The sequence below is a fragment of the Manis javanica genome, chromosome 7, assembly GCF_040802235.1.
Source record: "Manis javanica isolate MJ-LG chromosome 7, MJ_LKY, whole genome shotgun sequence".
Classification (NCBI taxonomy): domain Eukaryota; kingdom Metazoa; phylum Chordata; class Mammalia; order Pholidota; family Manidae; genus Manis; species Manis javanica.
In genome coordinates, this window is record NC_133162.1 from 125,451,736 (window position 1) to 125,467,374 (window position 15,639).

A 15,639-nucleotide genomic window follows, 5' to 3' on the forward strand; every position below is an offset into this window, starting at 1 on the left:
TAGATTTCCTAATAGGTGTATATTGATACCCACTGTGGTTTTAATTTGCACTTCTCTAAAGACTAATGATATTGAGCATCTTTCTATGTCTTATTTGCCATATACCTTCTTTTGTGAAAAATATACAGACTATTCAAATATTTTGTTTTTTTTAATTGGATTGTTTGTTCATTAAGTTTTGAGAATCCTTGGCAAATTCTGACACAAGTTCTTCATCAAAATATGATTTGCAAATATTCTCTCAGTAGGATGGCTGCCTTTTTATTGTCTTCACTGTTATCTTTCAATGAACAGAAGTTGTTAATTTTGAGTAAGTCCAATATATCATTTTTTTTTCTTTAAGGGAGAATACATTTAGTATTGTGTTTAAGCAATCTTTGCCCAACCCAAGGTCATAAAGATTACCTCCTATGTTCTTTCCCTATGTTTTGCAGTTTTCACTTTTATATTTAGATTAATGATCCATTTAAATTTTGTATAGGGCATGAGATGTACATCAAGATTCATTTATTTCTGTATCTGGATATTCAATGTTTCCCACATCATTTGTTCATACTAAATTTGAATTTTTGTTGAAAACCAACTGACCATAGATGTGTGGGTCTATTTCTGGATTCTCTATTCTTTTAAATGAGATACACTTAAAAATTTTTTAGGAGATATATATTTACTTTTAATAAGAATTAAAAATAATATTGGCTTTCCAACTCCAAGTAGTGGCTTTCTCTCTTAAATTATTCAGTCCCTGAGATTATGGTTGCCTGAAGTTATACTGCATAAAGTCATTGTAAAATACCAATTTTATTGGACTGGCTCTGTGATATGTGGTTCTTGATATTGTTCCTGGAAGCTTGGTCTAGAGCTTGCTTCTCTGACCCTTCCAAAGACTGTGAACTTGTCACACCAGGTACCCTCATTTGCAAAACATCTGTGAGATGCTATTATGACTTGCCACTGAAAGAAAAGGCTCTCATTAAAAAGAACATTTTTTTAAAAGAGCCTAGTTTAGACTTTATAAAATAGACCCAATGCAGAGAAATATGCTTTGTAAAGCAAAGACATTTTAAGAGTAGGGCCACTTAGAATATTTGACTTGGAACTAATACACAGATTCATCAAATCCCCAAGCCCTGTGAAATTTCAATTAGCTACTTGCCAAGAGCCATAGATAGTATAATACAGCTGTACAGAGGAAATACCATCTGCCTCTGTGACCAAAAATCACTCTAGTATTGATGCCTATGCTTCCTCAGAGCTCCCTTGATTCTGCCAATATCATAGCTATGGTTAACCACAGAGAACTTCTCTTTGAATGTCCCCAACTCCAGAGACTATAGGTAGGCCAGCAAGGCAAGGGATTCATCAATAACACTCATTATGCTAATAGTCTATGGCACAGCTGACCACGATAAGACATCATGAACAAATGCCCGAAATTGGTGGGAACTCCTGAACCCTTGCCGGTGCCTGTGGCAAACTAGACATCTAAGCTTTTCCAATTATGCTATCTTTGCTGATCAAGGAAGAATATAATGTAGGATAGTTAATGCAAGAAGAAACTTGCTGTATCTCCCATTACCAGAACCTCTGAGATGATACCAGCATGATCAAAAGAAGTAAATAACAACTACGGACATTAAGAGATGGTTTTCATGTAGTGAAAGCATTCTTTCCCTGCTCAGCCATGTGACTTATGGGTAAGCTTTTGTGATTGCCTCTCCCTTTAAGATGATCCTAACAGGATTCTTCTGTGTACCTACAGGATCAAATCTAGCTTTGACCAACTAAATGATGAGTCATTTATTGATTCTGACTGCTGCTCAATTTAACCAGCAGTCAGCATCAGGCAAGATAGTATTTGTAGTATGGCAGGACCCAAACATCATCTGTCAGAGTTATTAGTAGTGTATAACAAAATCCACTCCAGTTAATTTAAGAAAGAAAGTATTAATTATAGGATTTCAGAAAGTTCACAGTCTTTGGAAGGGTCAGAGAAGCAAGCTCTAGACCAAGCTTCCAGGAACAATATCAAGAACCACATATCACAGAGCCAGTCCAATAAAATTGGTCTCTGGCAAAACTGGGAAACTGCTACAATCACCACCGGCCCTAAACGTGCTGCCTTTGCAAAATAGAACTCCATCCCTAAACTGTCTTTTCACATAACTCTGTTTCTCTCTACTTGTCATTTCGTAGTTTGAATATCATGTGTCTCAGTATTATTTTCTTTGTATTTATCCATCTTGGCGTTTTTTGAGCTTCTTGAAAATATAGATTGATGTCATTCATCAAATATGACATATAACATTTTTAGATATTATTTCTTCAATATTGCCTCTATGTCAATCTCTCTTTTTTCTGGGACTTTAATTATATATACATTAAATCTTTTTACTGTGCCTTATATCTCTCATATGTTCTTTTTTCTGCATTTCATTTTATTTTTCCTCTTTATATGCTTTATTTGAATTTTTTCTATTGACCTGTCTTCAAGTCCACTAATTCTGTCTTCTGTTTTCTTTAGTCTGCTCTTAAAGCTCATCCAGTAAGTTCTTAGTTTCACATATTATATTTTGCATTTCTGGAATGTCCACTTGACCCATTTTTATATATTGTAATTCTATACTGAAATATTCCATATTTTTATCCATTTTGTCCATCTTTTCCATTTTCTTTAACATATTAATCATAATTATTTTGCAGTTCTTCTCTTTTAACTACACCACCTAGATTATTTCTGAGTCTGTTTTATTCCTTGATTATCAGTCACTTTTTCCTGTTTCTTTGAATGTTTGGTAATTTTTATTATGTGCTGGGCATTATGAGTTCATTATAGATGCTCTAGCTTACATTAGTTTTCTCTAAACAGTGTTGAGTCTTTAGTCTCAAAAGCAGTTAAGTTTCCAGAAAATCTCCTGGACTTTACTGATGTTTTATTTCTACCTTTTTTAGGGTAAGCCTGTTTCAGTTTTGTCCACAATTCTATAGTGCCTCTAAAAGGCACAATCCTATGCCTCTAAGGCATGACCCTTCTGGAGTTTCACTGAGCATCTGGAGTGTTCACTAATATTCTTCCATCTTGGCTGGGCTAGAACTCCAGTGCCTATACCTCTCCAAAACTGTGTGGCCTCTGCAATCTGTATTCAGTGCCCAGCCTTCCAGTAGTTGTTCTTTCTTGGCCTTCTGGTGTCCACTCTGTGCACTCAGAGCTTGCAGGTCAGCAAAGGACCCATGAGGTACTTCTGTGTGCATTTTGGAGGCTCTTACCCTGCTGTTCCTTCATCGTTGGTACCCTATCCCCCAAATCCCACCTGCCTTTGTAGCCCAAACTCCAATCTCTGCTTCCTTCACCTGTCAAGACTATAATTCTCTGCTTGGGTTATATTTACCTCTACCTTATATTGAAAAATAACATCAGGAAGGAATTTGGAGTGAATACAGGGCTCACCTTCAAAACTTTTCTTACTTCAAGAATCTTATCTATGTACTGGTTATCCAATGCCTGCAGTTTTTAAAAAAATATTTTGTTCATTTTTTATAGTTGTTTACCATATCTGTAATTCTCACTGGAATTGGAGCCCAAGAAACTATTTTGAATTAAAGTATCATTTATCAACTGATTTGTAAAACCTAAGTCTAAGTCTGTTCTCCAATAGCAAAGGAGGCTGAAATCTGTGGAGAATGGAGATTATGGAAGGAGTTGATGCTATGAGAAACTATCAAAATGTGGAAAAGGCATTCAAATGACATTTATTCAATAAAATATCTTCTAACCCATCACTGTCTGATTTCCCCGACTTCTATGGCTTCTTGATCAGGTCATATGGGAGATGGGGACAAGGAGCACAAAACTAGATGAAGCAGAGAAGAAAACTAAGGCCTGGTAACTCTGTTCATGCCTGAAATACACCTGTTTCATAGGTTATCAGATTTTGTTTGCAAAACCACTCTTGACATCTCAGCATACTCAACATTGACATTTAACACTTGTGCTTCACTTCTTAATGACTTTGCACATCCAGAACTTGCTTACAGCAAGCTTCCTCATAAATAGGCTAGAAAGAAGTAGTGAAAAAAGTACTATAGCAGGAGATGAGAATAAGGGGGAAGAATGCCTAAGGCTTATTATATACTTCACTTCAGCAAAAATTATTGAGCACCTACTATGTTCAAAGCTCTGAAAAATCTGTTAAAGTTGCAGGGTGAGCAGAAGGGGGGCTCATCCTGGGTGTTCATTACGCCAAGATGAATAAGATGGGGTTCCTGCATGTACTTGTATAGAAGACATAGATTTTCCAGTGTGCCATAATCACTGGCAAGTCAGGGTTACGTACAAGGGGCTGCAGAACCACAAGTGCACTGAATCTAGCTCGGGACTCAAGGAAGTCTTCTGGTAGCAGGCCTTTGAGTTGAAGATTGAAACTAAGTAGACTTAGCCAGACAAAGGAAGGTAGACAGGCATTCCAGCAAAACCAATGATAGCGAAAGCAAAGGCCCAGAGTCAGGAAACAAAATGTCTTACAGTACAGTACAGTCTACAGTGGTAGAGGGCGAATGGATTAGGAGTTTGGTATTTCTAGTTGTAAAGTATGAGGTGGAGTATGTCAAGACAAGAGGCTGGGGTCCACATTATTGAGGGCACAGAAAGCCATGCCAGGAAGTGTGGCCATGACTGTAAGCAAAGGGTGCCTGTGAGAAGTTGTCATCAAGGGAGATGGCATGACCCAGACTGCACTGCAGGGAGAGCATTCTGCCTGCAGTTGTGGGAAGATTTCACAAGGGCCAGATGTGAAGCACCGCCATTCCAGGGCTGCTGCAATGATTCAGAAACAACGGCCAGGGCCCAGTGATAGACAGGAAGGGGTAGATAATTAAGAGATACAATTTTTCCAAAGCTGGTAAACGGCTAGGGGAGTGAGGGAGAAGAAGCAGGTAAGTTTCAAGAATGAAGTGCAAAGCGACTAGGGGAAACCAAAGAATTCTATTTTGGACACTAAGTTTGAGGCATCTGTAGGTTTCTACATTGATAGAGCCAGTATGTAGCTGGATAAATCAGGTTCAAGAGAGGGCTGTTCAGAGTTAGGAAAAAGTTTGAGAGTAATTAGTATAAAGGTAGGTAAAATCATAAGGGGGGTTGGGAGCTAATGAAATAGAGAGAAGAACAAAAAGCAAGAATAAAAACCTGGAGGACACCAGGGTTTTAAGAGTGGGAGACAATGACTGATACACAGGCCAACTAAAAATCACTTTAAGATATGGCAAAGTAGAAAAGAATAATTTCTTAGAAGCTGAAGGAGTGAAGAATGTCAAAGAGTGAGTGGCCAACAGTGAGAAATGAAGGAGAGATGTCACTGGAATCAGTTTGGAAGAACACTGACTGAATTAGGTACTACGGAGGCGAAGAGAGGATTTTAGTGGGGTGCAGAGGTCAGAAGTCCTGGAGAAAATAATACAGATTATTCTTTCAAAAGGTTTATTTCAAATGCAAGGGTAGAGATTAGGGACTGCCCAGGAGCTAGACGATGACTTAGAGTCAAGAGAAGGTTTGATTTGGATAAGAAACACTTAACCATATTTATTGGTGGAGAGAAATACTCCATAGAGTGAGAGAGAAAATAAATTAAGGAAAGGGCATAATCAGTAGAACCTAGTTTCTAAAGTGGTGAGATGGGTCAGAGTCACAAACATTAGGGGTAAGGACCTGGACATGCACATGCAGATGGCATTACGTCCTGCGTCAGGAGGAAAGCCAGGGACTAGCAGGAGACAGGGAGACATAGGGTGTGGGAGGAAGCTGTTAGTGATTACACACCTCCTTGACTTCATTTTACTGACAAAGTAGAAGGTGGGTTGTACCCTGGGAGTCTGTGGGGGAGGTACAGGTGAGGCTTTAGCTAAGGGCCTCGTAAGGACTGGTGACCCTCTGAAACAGTCACAAGAGGAATGGGGAGAATCGGTGAACAAAGGATAAGACTAAGGCTTCAGCTGCGGCACTGAGAGTTGAGACGAAGCTACATTTCCTCAGCAGCACTTGACCACCCAGCATGGATGCGGAGAGTCAACTGTGAGACAGATCTGGAACTGAGGTTGCCTGGCCACACCACAGACAGTCAAGGATGCTAAGAAATCAAGTGACAGATTACAGAGTCTAAGCTGGACGATGGGGAGCAGCTGGCAGTCTGGAAAAATTTAGGAGCTCAAAGAGCAGGTTTTGTCAGAGCGGGAGAATGAGAGCTCCACTTCCCTACTTTCCTCTCCCCCCTCTGGTGAGAGGCCAAAAGCCTCTACTTGCTACAGAACTGTTACTGACAGAAAACCAAAATAAAACAGGGAGACAGAGAGAGAACTCATTATTTCAAAATTCCGATAATACTTTTCTCAAAAGACACAAAGCATCTAAATCATCCCCAAAAGCCCCTTTAAATTCTAAGGCTGAGAACAAAAATTACAATTAAATGTTTAATTAATGTTTACTGTAGCTAGCATGTTAGTTTTAAAAAGGTCAAATTTACAATACAATGAAGTAATATTTTTCACATTCTGTAGGTCTATTTTGTAGCACATTGGGACCCACAGTAGAATAAATATCTTGTATTATTTTGTAAGATTCTTTTATCCAAAGTTGTGTAGGGCCAGGACAATATTGAATTTCAAGCCAAAAGAGTGGCATGATCCTTAGGCAAGTCACTTTACCTTTCAGGACTGCAGCTTTCAGACTAGTTTGTGAAATGAAAGATAGGGATGAATCTCCAAGTCTCCTTCCCAGTTAAAAAAAATCATAAGTATAATTTAATATTTCAAATGACTATAGAATCGCTAGGGTTACCCCTTTTCGTTTGATATATTTTTGGTCCTAGCTGCAATTAAGTGCACGATCCCTGCCTGTGATCAGGCCACAAACTCCAATGATAACACATCTCTCAGGGAAGTATCCATTTACCTTAATTTACTTTACGTTCCAATTTCTCCATTCTCTGCTCACATTTACTGTTTGGAGGCTTCATCTCCAAATGTACAAAGATACTAGTTCATCATCTTGTGGCCATGGGTCTCCGAGGGGACCATATTGCTGTGCCCCCAGGAAGCAAGCCCCTGATTTTCATGGGTGGGTGCTGTACAGCAACCCCTGCATGTCTTAACTTAGATTTGTCATGAGGCTACTATCAGGAAATGCCTATAAAGCCTCTATTTGAATGCCGGAGAGGGAGGCGGCACTCCGTAGAGCATGCCCGATCCACTGAACAGCATGATGTGTGGGAAACAATCAAAACACACCATTATTTTTGTTCCCCATTCAGGTGTTTCTCTTGTCACTAAATGGAAACTGAGCAGAACCCATGGCCCACCCTTGAGTTACAGAGGTTCCCACAGTCACGTTAAGTTGCAAAATACAGTCTTGATTCAAAATTAAATTGTCCATTTTCAAGAGATTAATTCCTTCCTCTTTACTCAGAAGATGACATCTCCTTTCATTCCCTAGATGCTTAGACTATTAGAGTCCATGGGTAGGAGGGAAAAGGGGAAGAGAGGTAAGGGAGAAGACAGCAGAGCTCTCATTAGACAGGTAATGGATGCTGTCCCACGTTAGCCTGGCCAGCGGTTAATGATTACTGTTGCCCTTTTACCAGTTCTGCTGCCTTGATTGCTAGCTGGGTTGTTCCTGGAAGAATTCCCCCGATGTGGACCACATACATTTTCCTTTGAGTAGCTACTTCTCTTCCACTTAACAAGTTCCTATTTATTGCTGTTCTATCCCACTGTTTCTGGGGTCCTCTCACCTCTGGCAGGAGTCTTTTGGACAGAAAGATCTCAGGCAGGATACATTTGAAAAGGATCTCACAACACTAGCCAATGAGTTCTTTAACAGGGCACATAAAAGATTGATAAATAGTATTTCATTAGGATCTTCCAGTTTTTATTTGGAATGTAGAAAGCTAGAAAGAATGTCACTCCCACTTTAACTACAACAGAAAACTGAATAGCTTACAACACTAAAATGTTTTTGAAATCCTCAGAGAGCAGAGGTCACAGGGCAATAAAATATCCTGAGATTTAAAGAAAGACAGATGCTGCCAAGAAGAGAAGCAACCTGAGGCAGAGCACCTGGGAAAGGCAAGCCTACCATAGAAGGGGGTCAGAAGATTTCAGCTAATACTCTGTAATGAATCGACAGTTGTATTTTAACAATTTGCTGATATGAAAGAGTGTGAGAGTATAGACCCCCTGGAAGCTAGAAATACAAGGGAAATCTGCCCCTCTCCTCCAACACACATATTGGTTTTCTCCTCAAACCTCAACAAATGCTCATAATGTATAACGGGTCAGGATTGTGAGCAGAGAAAGCTGCCTATGGCAGTGCAGGCTGCAGAGAGGAACAATGGCCCTATAGAACAAAAGCCACTGGGATGGGGACGGGTAAGGAGCTGCAAACCCCCCAGGACACAAGTGAGGACCGCTTACAGCTGGAGCGAGGGAGCAAAGGGAATAAAGACACCCTCCTCTCCTTGGGAAGGGGCAGGAAGCTCTCTCCCAATGAGGCTCACCAAGGTTCTTGTCTGAGTTTGTCTGCCATGGGGAAGACAACAGGATCGCTGAGTAGGTACCAGCCCTTGGACACTGGCACAGAGATCCTGCCTGAGGCTGGTCCAGGAAAGCAGAATTCCCCTAACAGGCTATCAAGTGTCCAGTAAGAATCTACTGCAGCGCAAGGAATGAGGGTGGTGAGTCTCCCTCTGAGGCACAGGTTCACAGGGAAAGCCTAAAGCCCGCCCCCCACCATAAACAAAATAACACTAATTGCCAAAAACTGGAAACAACTGATAAATGGATAAACTGTGGCAAATGCCCATAGTGGAATACTACTCAGCACTAAAGAGGAACAAACTATTGATACTTAAACAACATGGCTGGCTCTCAAATGCAGTATGCTAAGTGAAAAAAGCCACACTCAAAGGCTACATACTGTGTAGTTATACTTTTATGACACTCTAGAAAAGGCAAAAATACAGGGATAGAGATCAGTAGTTGCCAAGGTTTGGAGGTAGCGAAGGGGCTGGCTACAAAGGGGAATGAAGGATTTTTGAGGGGTATAGAACAGTTCTGTATCTTGGTTGTGGTAGTTACATATCATGCATTCACAGAAATACACAGAACTAAATGGCCATCCTGCCCAAAGCAATATAAAGATTCGATACAATCCCTATCAAATTACCAACAACATTCTTCAATGAACTGGAACAAACAGTTCAAAAATTCATATGGAAACACCAAAGACCCCAAATAGCCAAAGCAATCCTGAGAAGGAAGAATAAAGTGGGGGGGATCTCACTCCCCAACTTCAAGCTCTACTACAAAGCCACAGTAATCAAGGCAATTTGGTACTGGCACAAGAACAGAGCCACAGACCAATGTAACAAAATGGAGACTCCAAACATTAACTCAAACCTATATGGTCAATTAATATATGATAAAGGAGCCATGGACATACAATGGGGAAATGACAGTCTCTTCAACAGATGGTGCTGGCAAAACTGGACAGCTACATGTAAGAGAATGAAACTGGATCACTGTCTAACCCCATACACAAAAGTAAATTCAAAATGGATCAAAGACCTGAATGTAAGACATGAAACCATAAAACTCTTAGGAAAAAACACAGGCAAAAATCTCTTGGACATAAATATGAGTCACTTCTTCATGAACATATCTCCCTGGGCAAGGGAAACAAAAGCAAAAATGAACAAGCAGAACTATGTCAAGCTGAAAAGCTTCTGTACAGCAAAGGACACCATCCATAGAACAAAAAGGTACCCTACAGTATGGGAGAATATATTCATAAATGACAGATCTGATAAAGGGTTGACATCTGAAATATATAAAGAGCTCAGGCACCTCAACAAACAAAAATCAAATAATCCAATTAAGAAATGGGCAGAGGAGCTGAACAGACAGTTCTCCAAAGAAGAAATTCAGATGGCCAACAGACACATGAAAAGATGCTCCACATTGCTAGTCATCAGAGAAATGCAAATTAAAACCACAATGAGATATCACCTCACATCAGTAAGGATCACCATCCAAAAGACAAACAAAAACAAATGTTGGTGAGGTTGTGGAAAAAGGGGAACCCTCCTACACTGCTGGTGGGAATGTAAATTAGTTCAACCATTGTGGAAAGCAGTATGGAGGTTCCTCAAAATGCTCAAAATAGAAATACCATATGACCCAGGAATTCCACTTCTAGGAATTTACCCTAAGAATGCAGCAGCTCAGTTTAAAAAGAGAGATGCACCCCTATGTTTATTGCAGCAGTATTTACAACAGCCAAGAAATGGAAGCAACCTAAGTGTCCATCAGTAGATGAATGGATAAAGAAGATGTGGTACATATACACAATGGAATATTATTCAGCCATAAGAAGAAAACAAATCCTACCATTTGCAACATGTATGGAGCTAGAGGGTATTATGCTCAGTGAAATAAACCAGGTGGAGAAAGACAAGTACCAAATGATTTCACTCATATGTGTTGTATAAGAACAAAGAAAAACTGAAGGAACAAAACAGCAGCAGAATCACAGAACCCAAGAATGGATTAACAGTTACCAAAGGGAAAGGGACTGAGGAAGATGGGTGGGAAGGGAGGGATAAGGGCGGGGAAAAAGAAAGGAGGTATTATGATTAGCATGTATAGTGTGGGGGGGCACGGAGAGGACTGTGCAACACAGAGAAGACAAGTAGTGATTCTACAACATCTTACTATGCTGATGGACAGTGACTGTGAAAGGGTATGTGGGGGGGACTTGGTGAAGGGGGGATCCTAGTAAACATAATATTCTTCATATAATTGTAGATTAATGATAACAAAACAAACAAATAAATTCATAGAACTATATGCTAAAACAGGTGACTTTACTGTATGTAACGTAATCTCAAAGACATTTAAAAAATTTTTTAAACAGAATTTCATTAAAATTAAGATAACATAATCTCAAAGACATTTAAAAAATTTTTTAAACAGAATTTCATTAAAATTAAAAAGTTCTGTTCATCAAGACACCATTAAGAGAGCGAAGTGGCAAGTCACACAAAATAAAAACAGAACTTGCGTACAGAAGATGTAAAGAACATACAAGTGAATAAGAAGAAACAGACAAGCCTGTTAACAGAAAAGTAGGCAAAGACTCGAGTGGACATTTCACAAAAGAGGATATCCAAATGGCCAATATGCATACGTAAAGCTGCTTAACATGTTTATTCTAAATGCAAATGAAAACCATAATGAGGTACCACTACTACCATCACCAAATTTGCTAAAATTAAGGATTAGGCTCGGGAATACCGATGTTGGTAAGGATATGGAACAACTGAAACTGGTTGCAAATCTAGGTAAACACTTTAGAAAACTATTTGGCAGTATTTACTAAAGCTAAACACACCAGAGCCTTATGATTCAGCAATTCTGCTCCCAAATAGTTATCCACTAGAAATGAGTGCCTACATCCACTCTAAGACATGTTCAGGAATGTTCAAAGCACCATTATCATAATAGCAAAGACCTGGAATCAATTCAAATTTCCATTAACAGAACATATAAAATAAATTGTGGTATATGAATACAATGAACTACTATGCAGCAATAAAGAACAGTAAGTAATTGCAACATGCAACAAGGATAAATTCACAGATATAATGAGCAAAAGAAGTGCAATGAGTATATATGCTGCATTATTTCATTTACATGAAATTCATGAATAAGCAAAATAATTTATGGTGATGAATTCAGAATAGTGGTTATGAATGGGGCTAGTATATACTGAGAAGAGGCATGAAGGTGCCTTATGAGCTGCAGGAAATATTCTGTATCTTGATTTTGGGGATATTTCCATGGGACAACCAAAACTTTATTCAACAGCACACATGTTCTGCATGCTTTACTGCACGCATTTTTACCTCAGTGCAATACAATAAAAAGCAAGTATCACCTACAGCATGGCTCAAGGGCGAATGATAATGTGTGCAAAGTGAATATAAACAGACTATAAGTATATAAAGACTTGCCATGGCCCCTGACCCTTGTGTGTTTCTTATCAGCCACATAAAGAGAAAAAATATGAATTAGCTCAGTAGCCTGTGGCATATCAGGCTTGATGTAGCTTCTATTTATTCCCTTTAGGTCTGCAATGTCAGAAGGAATCCGTTTTTCTTTAGAAAATGCAGAACAGGCATTTTTCCTCTAATGTTTTAAAGTAGAAACATTTGTTTTCATATGTTCTTAATTGCTACAATACAACAAATATCAGTATTTTTTTCTATCAAGAGAACAAGTTTCTTGTTGCACCATCACCCTCCTACCATGTTATTTGTCAATAAACCAAGATTTGTGCACTCTACTGCATGTATGCTATACCGCAATACCACTTCTTTTCAATGGCCCTGCCAACACTCCTAGGAGGCCATATACACATGGAGCCTCCAATCCTCCACCCATGACCAATCAGAGGGGCACAGCCACTCCCAGCACAGCACCACTCTTGTCATCAATTCTGCCCACTGAGTCAGCTCCTCTGTATTTCCCTGTGTGCATCAGACTCCAGTCCTCAAGCGTCCAACCACGGGGATAACCTACTAACCCTGCGTACACTCCCAGAGGCCACTCACTGGGTCTGCGGAGCAGGAGAACCCATCTCCTCTCCCTCTGGCTTTGCTGCAGGCTCACAGATGGCCCATCACGCTCTCCCCAACACACCTCTTCACAAATGCTCTATCCTCTTCATAACCTGAGTATTTTTGTTTTTCACATCTTTTATGTGAATGAGAGGTCCAAGCATCTTTGAGCCAGCACCAGACATTTACTCCATAATTACATCTGTACTTCATCCAGCTCCTCACCCTGGCATGTGGCAGTTATTCTTGGGGTTGGGTATCTCTCAATCAGAACAGCCACGTTATCCCCCTATTACAGCAACTTCAGGTAGACCCATATGAAATTGGTTGTTGTTGACATTTTTTTTTGACTCAAATAATTACAATTTCACATGATTTGAACTAAACCTCTATTCAAAATAAGCTTGTTTTAGAGAAATTGAATTTTAGGGTGTGTATGAACAAAACGGAAAAGTAGATTCTTAAATAAATACCTGTGCAAATACTGAAACACCCTCCCCAAAACATCTCACCTTGGCTTTTAGAGCAGCACACAACTGCTGCTGCTTTTTCCTGTCTTTAGCCAACATGTCCTCCATTTCATGAGCTGCACAGGCCTCAGCGATTGTCAGCACAGCCTTCTGTATGAAGTCTCTCCTATTCTTATTCCAATTCGATATCAGGATCCTTCGCTGTTCCCTAGCAAAGTGATACTGGTCACAATGTTTCTCATGTTCAACCTAAAGAAAACAGATGATAAACATTTATTATGAAAGTGAGTCTGTGCTTTGTCTAATTGTTATAAAAATAAATCAAATGAATTATAACCAATGATTTTGAAAAATTGGGGACAAGCACCTTAATAGTAAATGCAACAACCAGGACCAGGCACCAGTCCCAGAATTCTGACCCTGCAGCTAATTGGTGACTGAGGACCAGTCATTTTACATTTATAAGTCCTTAGTTTCCCGTATAGGATGGAGTCAGACTAAACAGCCACAAAACAAGTTCTACTTCTACATGACACTGAATCTATAGGCAGAAAGAATTATTTCCTCTATATATAATTTTGAAAATATTCCATCATTAAATCAGTTTTGGTATTTTAATAATTACTTCAAGTGCTTCAGTTAGATACATGCTAATAAACATAAGAAATTGCTACAAAAATCCTAAGAACTCAATTCACACTTGATTACTAAAACATTCAGATGTTAAGATGTCTAAACATGAAATTATTATAGCAATGACATTAGCTTTTCCCATCCCACACTCCTGTGGGACATGACATTCTCACATCAGTACCGATTGTTCCCATTGGCAGTGAAACCCAACTATGGGAGATTTCACAACAGGAACTGAGACAACCTGGTAGCTTGAAAAGCCTCCACAGGTGATTCTGAAGTGCTCCTCACATAAAGGTGTGTCTCCTGAAGTTGAGAGTCACCGACCTAGATAATTTTTTATCTTGCTGGTATAGACCAGTCTTTGAATTTGATATATTATTTAATGCCAAGTGGCATGAGAAAAAAAAGTTAGCAGGCAAGATAAGGCTGGTCCCACCTAAAATAAGAATTTAGGTATGGTTCATTAGGTACATGATGAATTAGGCTATGGCTTCACTTAGACCAAATATCAGCTACTAGAAAAATCTGTTCTATAAACTTAGCTTTGTTACAAAAAGCCAAAATTATACTTAAAGACTGTCAAACATTAAGAAAGGAAGCATATACATGAAGAAATGCATATTAATTCACCAAATATAAGAAGTAAATTAATACAAAAACCAAAGACACTACAAAAAAATTTTAGACCAATATTGCTAATGAACATAAATGTAAAAGTCCTCAACAAAATATTAGCAAACCAAATTAAAAATACACAAAAAGGATCATTCATTGCCACTAAGTGGGATTTATTCCAGGGATGAAAGATGGTACAATATTCATACATCAATCACTGTCATACCCACATGAACAAAAAGAAGGATAAAAACCACACAATCATTTCAATAGGGGCTGAAAATGCATTTGACAAAATTCAATGTCCATTCATGATAAAAACTGTCAGTAAAATGGGCATAGAGGGTACATAACTCAACATAATAAAGGCCATATACAACAAATCCACAGCTAACATCATACTCAATGGTGAAAGCCGAAAACTTTTTCTCTATGATCAGGAACAAGACAAAGGGTGTCCACTCTCACCACTTTATGCAACATAGTAATCAGCCATGGCAATCAGATAAGGTAAAGAGCTAAAAGGCATCCAAATTGGTAAGGAAGAAGTTAAATGTCACTATTTGCAGATGATATATTATTATGTACAGAAAATCCTAAAGACTCCACTAGAAAACTATTAAAACTAGTAACTGGATCCAGCAAAGTTTCAGGATACAAAATTAACACACAGAAATTCATTGCATTCCTATATACTAACAACAAACTAGCAGAAAAAGAAATCAGGAAAACAATTCCATTTACAACTGCATCAAAATGAATGAAATACCTAGGAACAAACCTAACCAAGGAAGTGAAAGACATGAACTCTGAAAACTATGAGACACTGATGAGAGAAATTAAAGACACCAATAAATGGAAATCTATCCCATGCTTGTGGATAAGAGGAATTGTCAAAATGGCCATCCTGCCCAAAGTAATTTATAGATTCAATACAAGCCCAGTCAAAATACCAACAGAATTTCTCAATAAACTAGAGTAAATAATCCTAAAATTCATATGGAACCATAAAAGACCCAAATAGCCAAAATAATCCTGAGAAAGATGAACAAAGCCTGAGGTATTACCTCCCTGACTTTGAGCTATACTGCAAAGCTACAGTAATCAAAACAGTATGGATTGGCACAAGAACAGAACCATAATGAAGGGAACAGAATGGAGAGTTCAGATATAAACCCACACATATATGGTCAATTAATATACGATAAAGGAGCCATGAATATATAATAAAGACAGTTTCTTCAATAACTGGT

General features: G+C 38.8%; 1 protein-coding gene across 5 annotated transcripts in view; it reads right to left on the reverse strand.

Annotated features, from left to right (window-relative positions):
• The window catches only part of CCDC148 (coiled-coil domain containing 148), a 220,580-nt gene that overhangs the window by 102,358 nt on the left and 102,583 nt on the right, over positions 1–15,639 (reverse strand). For all 5 annotated transcript variants that reach the window (XM_073241513.1, XM_036996140.2, XM_073241515.1 and 2 more), the window contains one exon: positions 13,178–13,384. In XM_073241513.1, the coding sequence (XP_073097614.1) occupies positions 13,178–13,384 (207 nt within the window). The remainder of the gene's footprint in view (positions 1–13,177; positions 13,385–15,639) is intronic.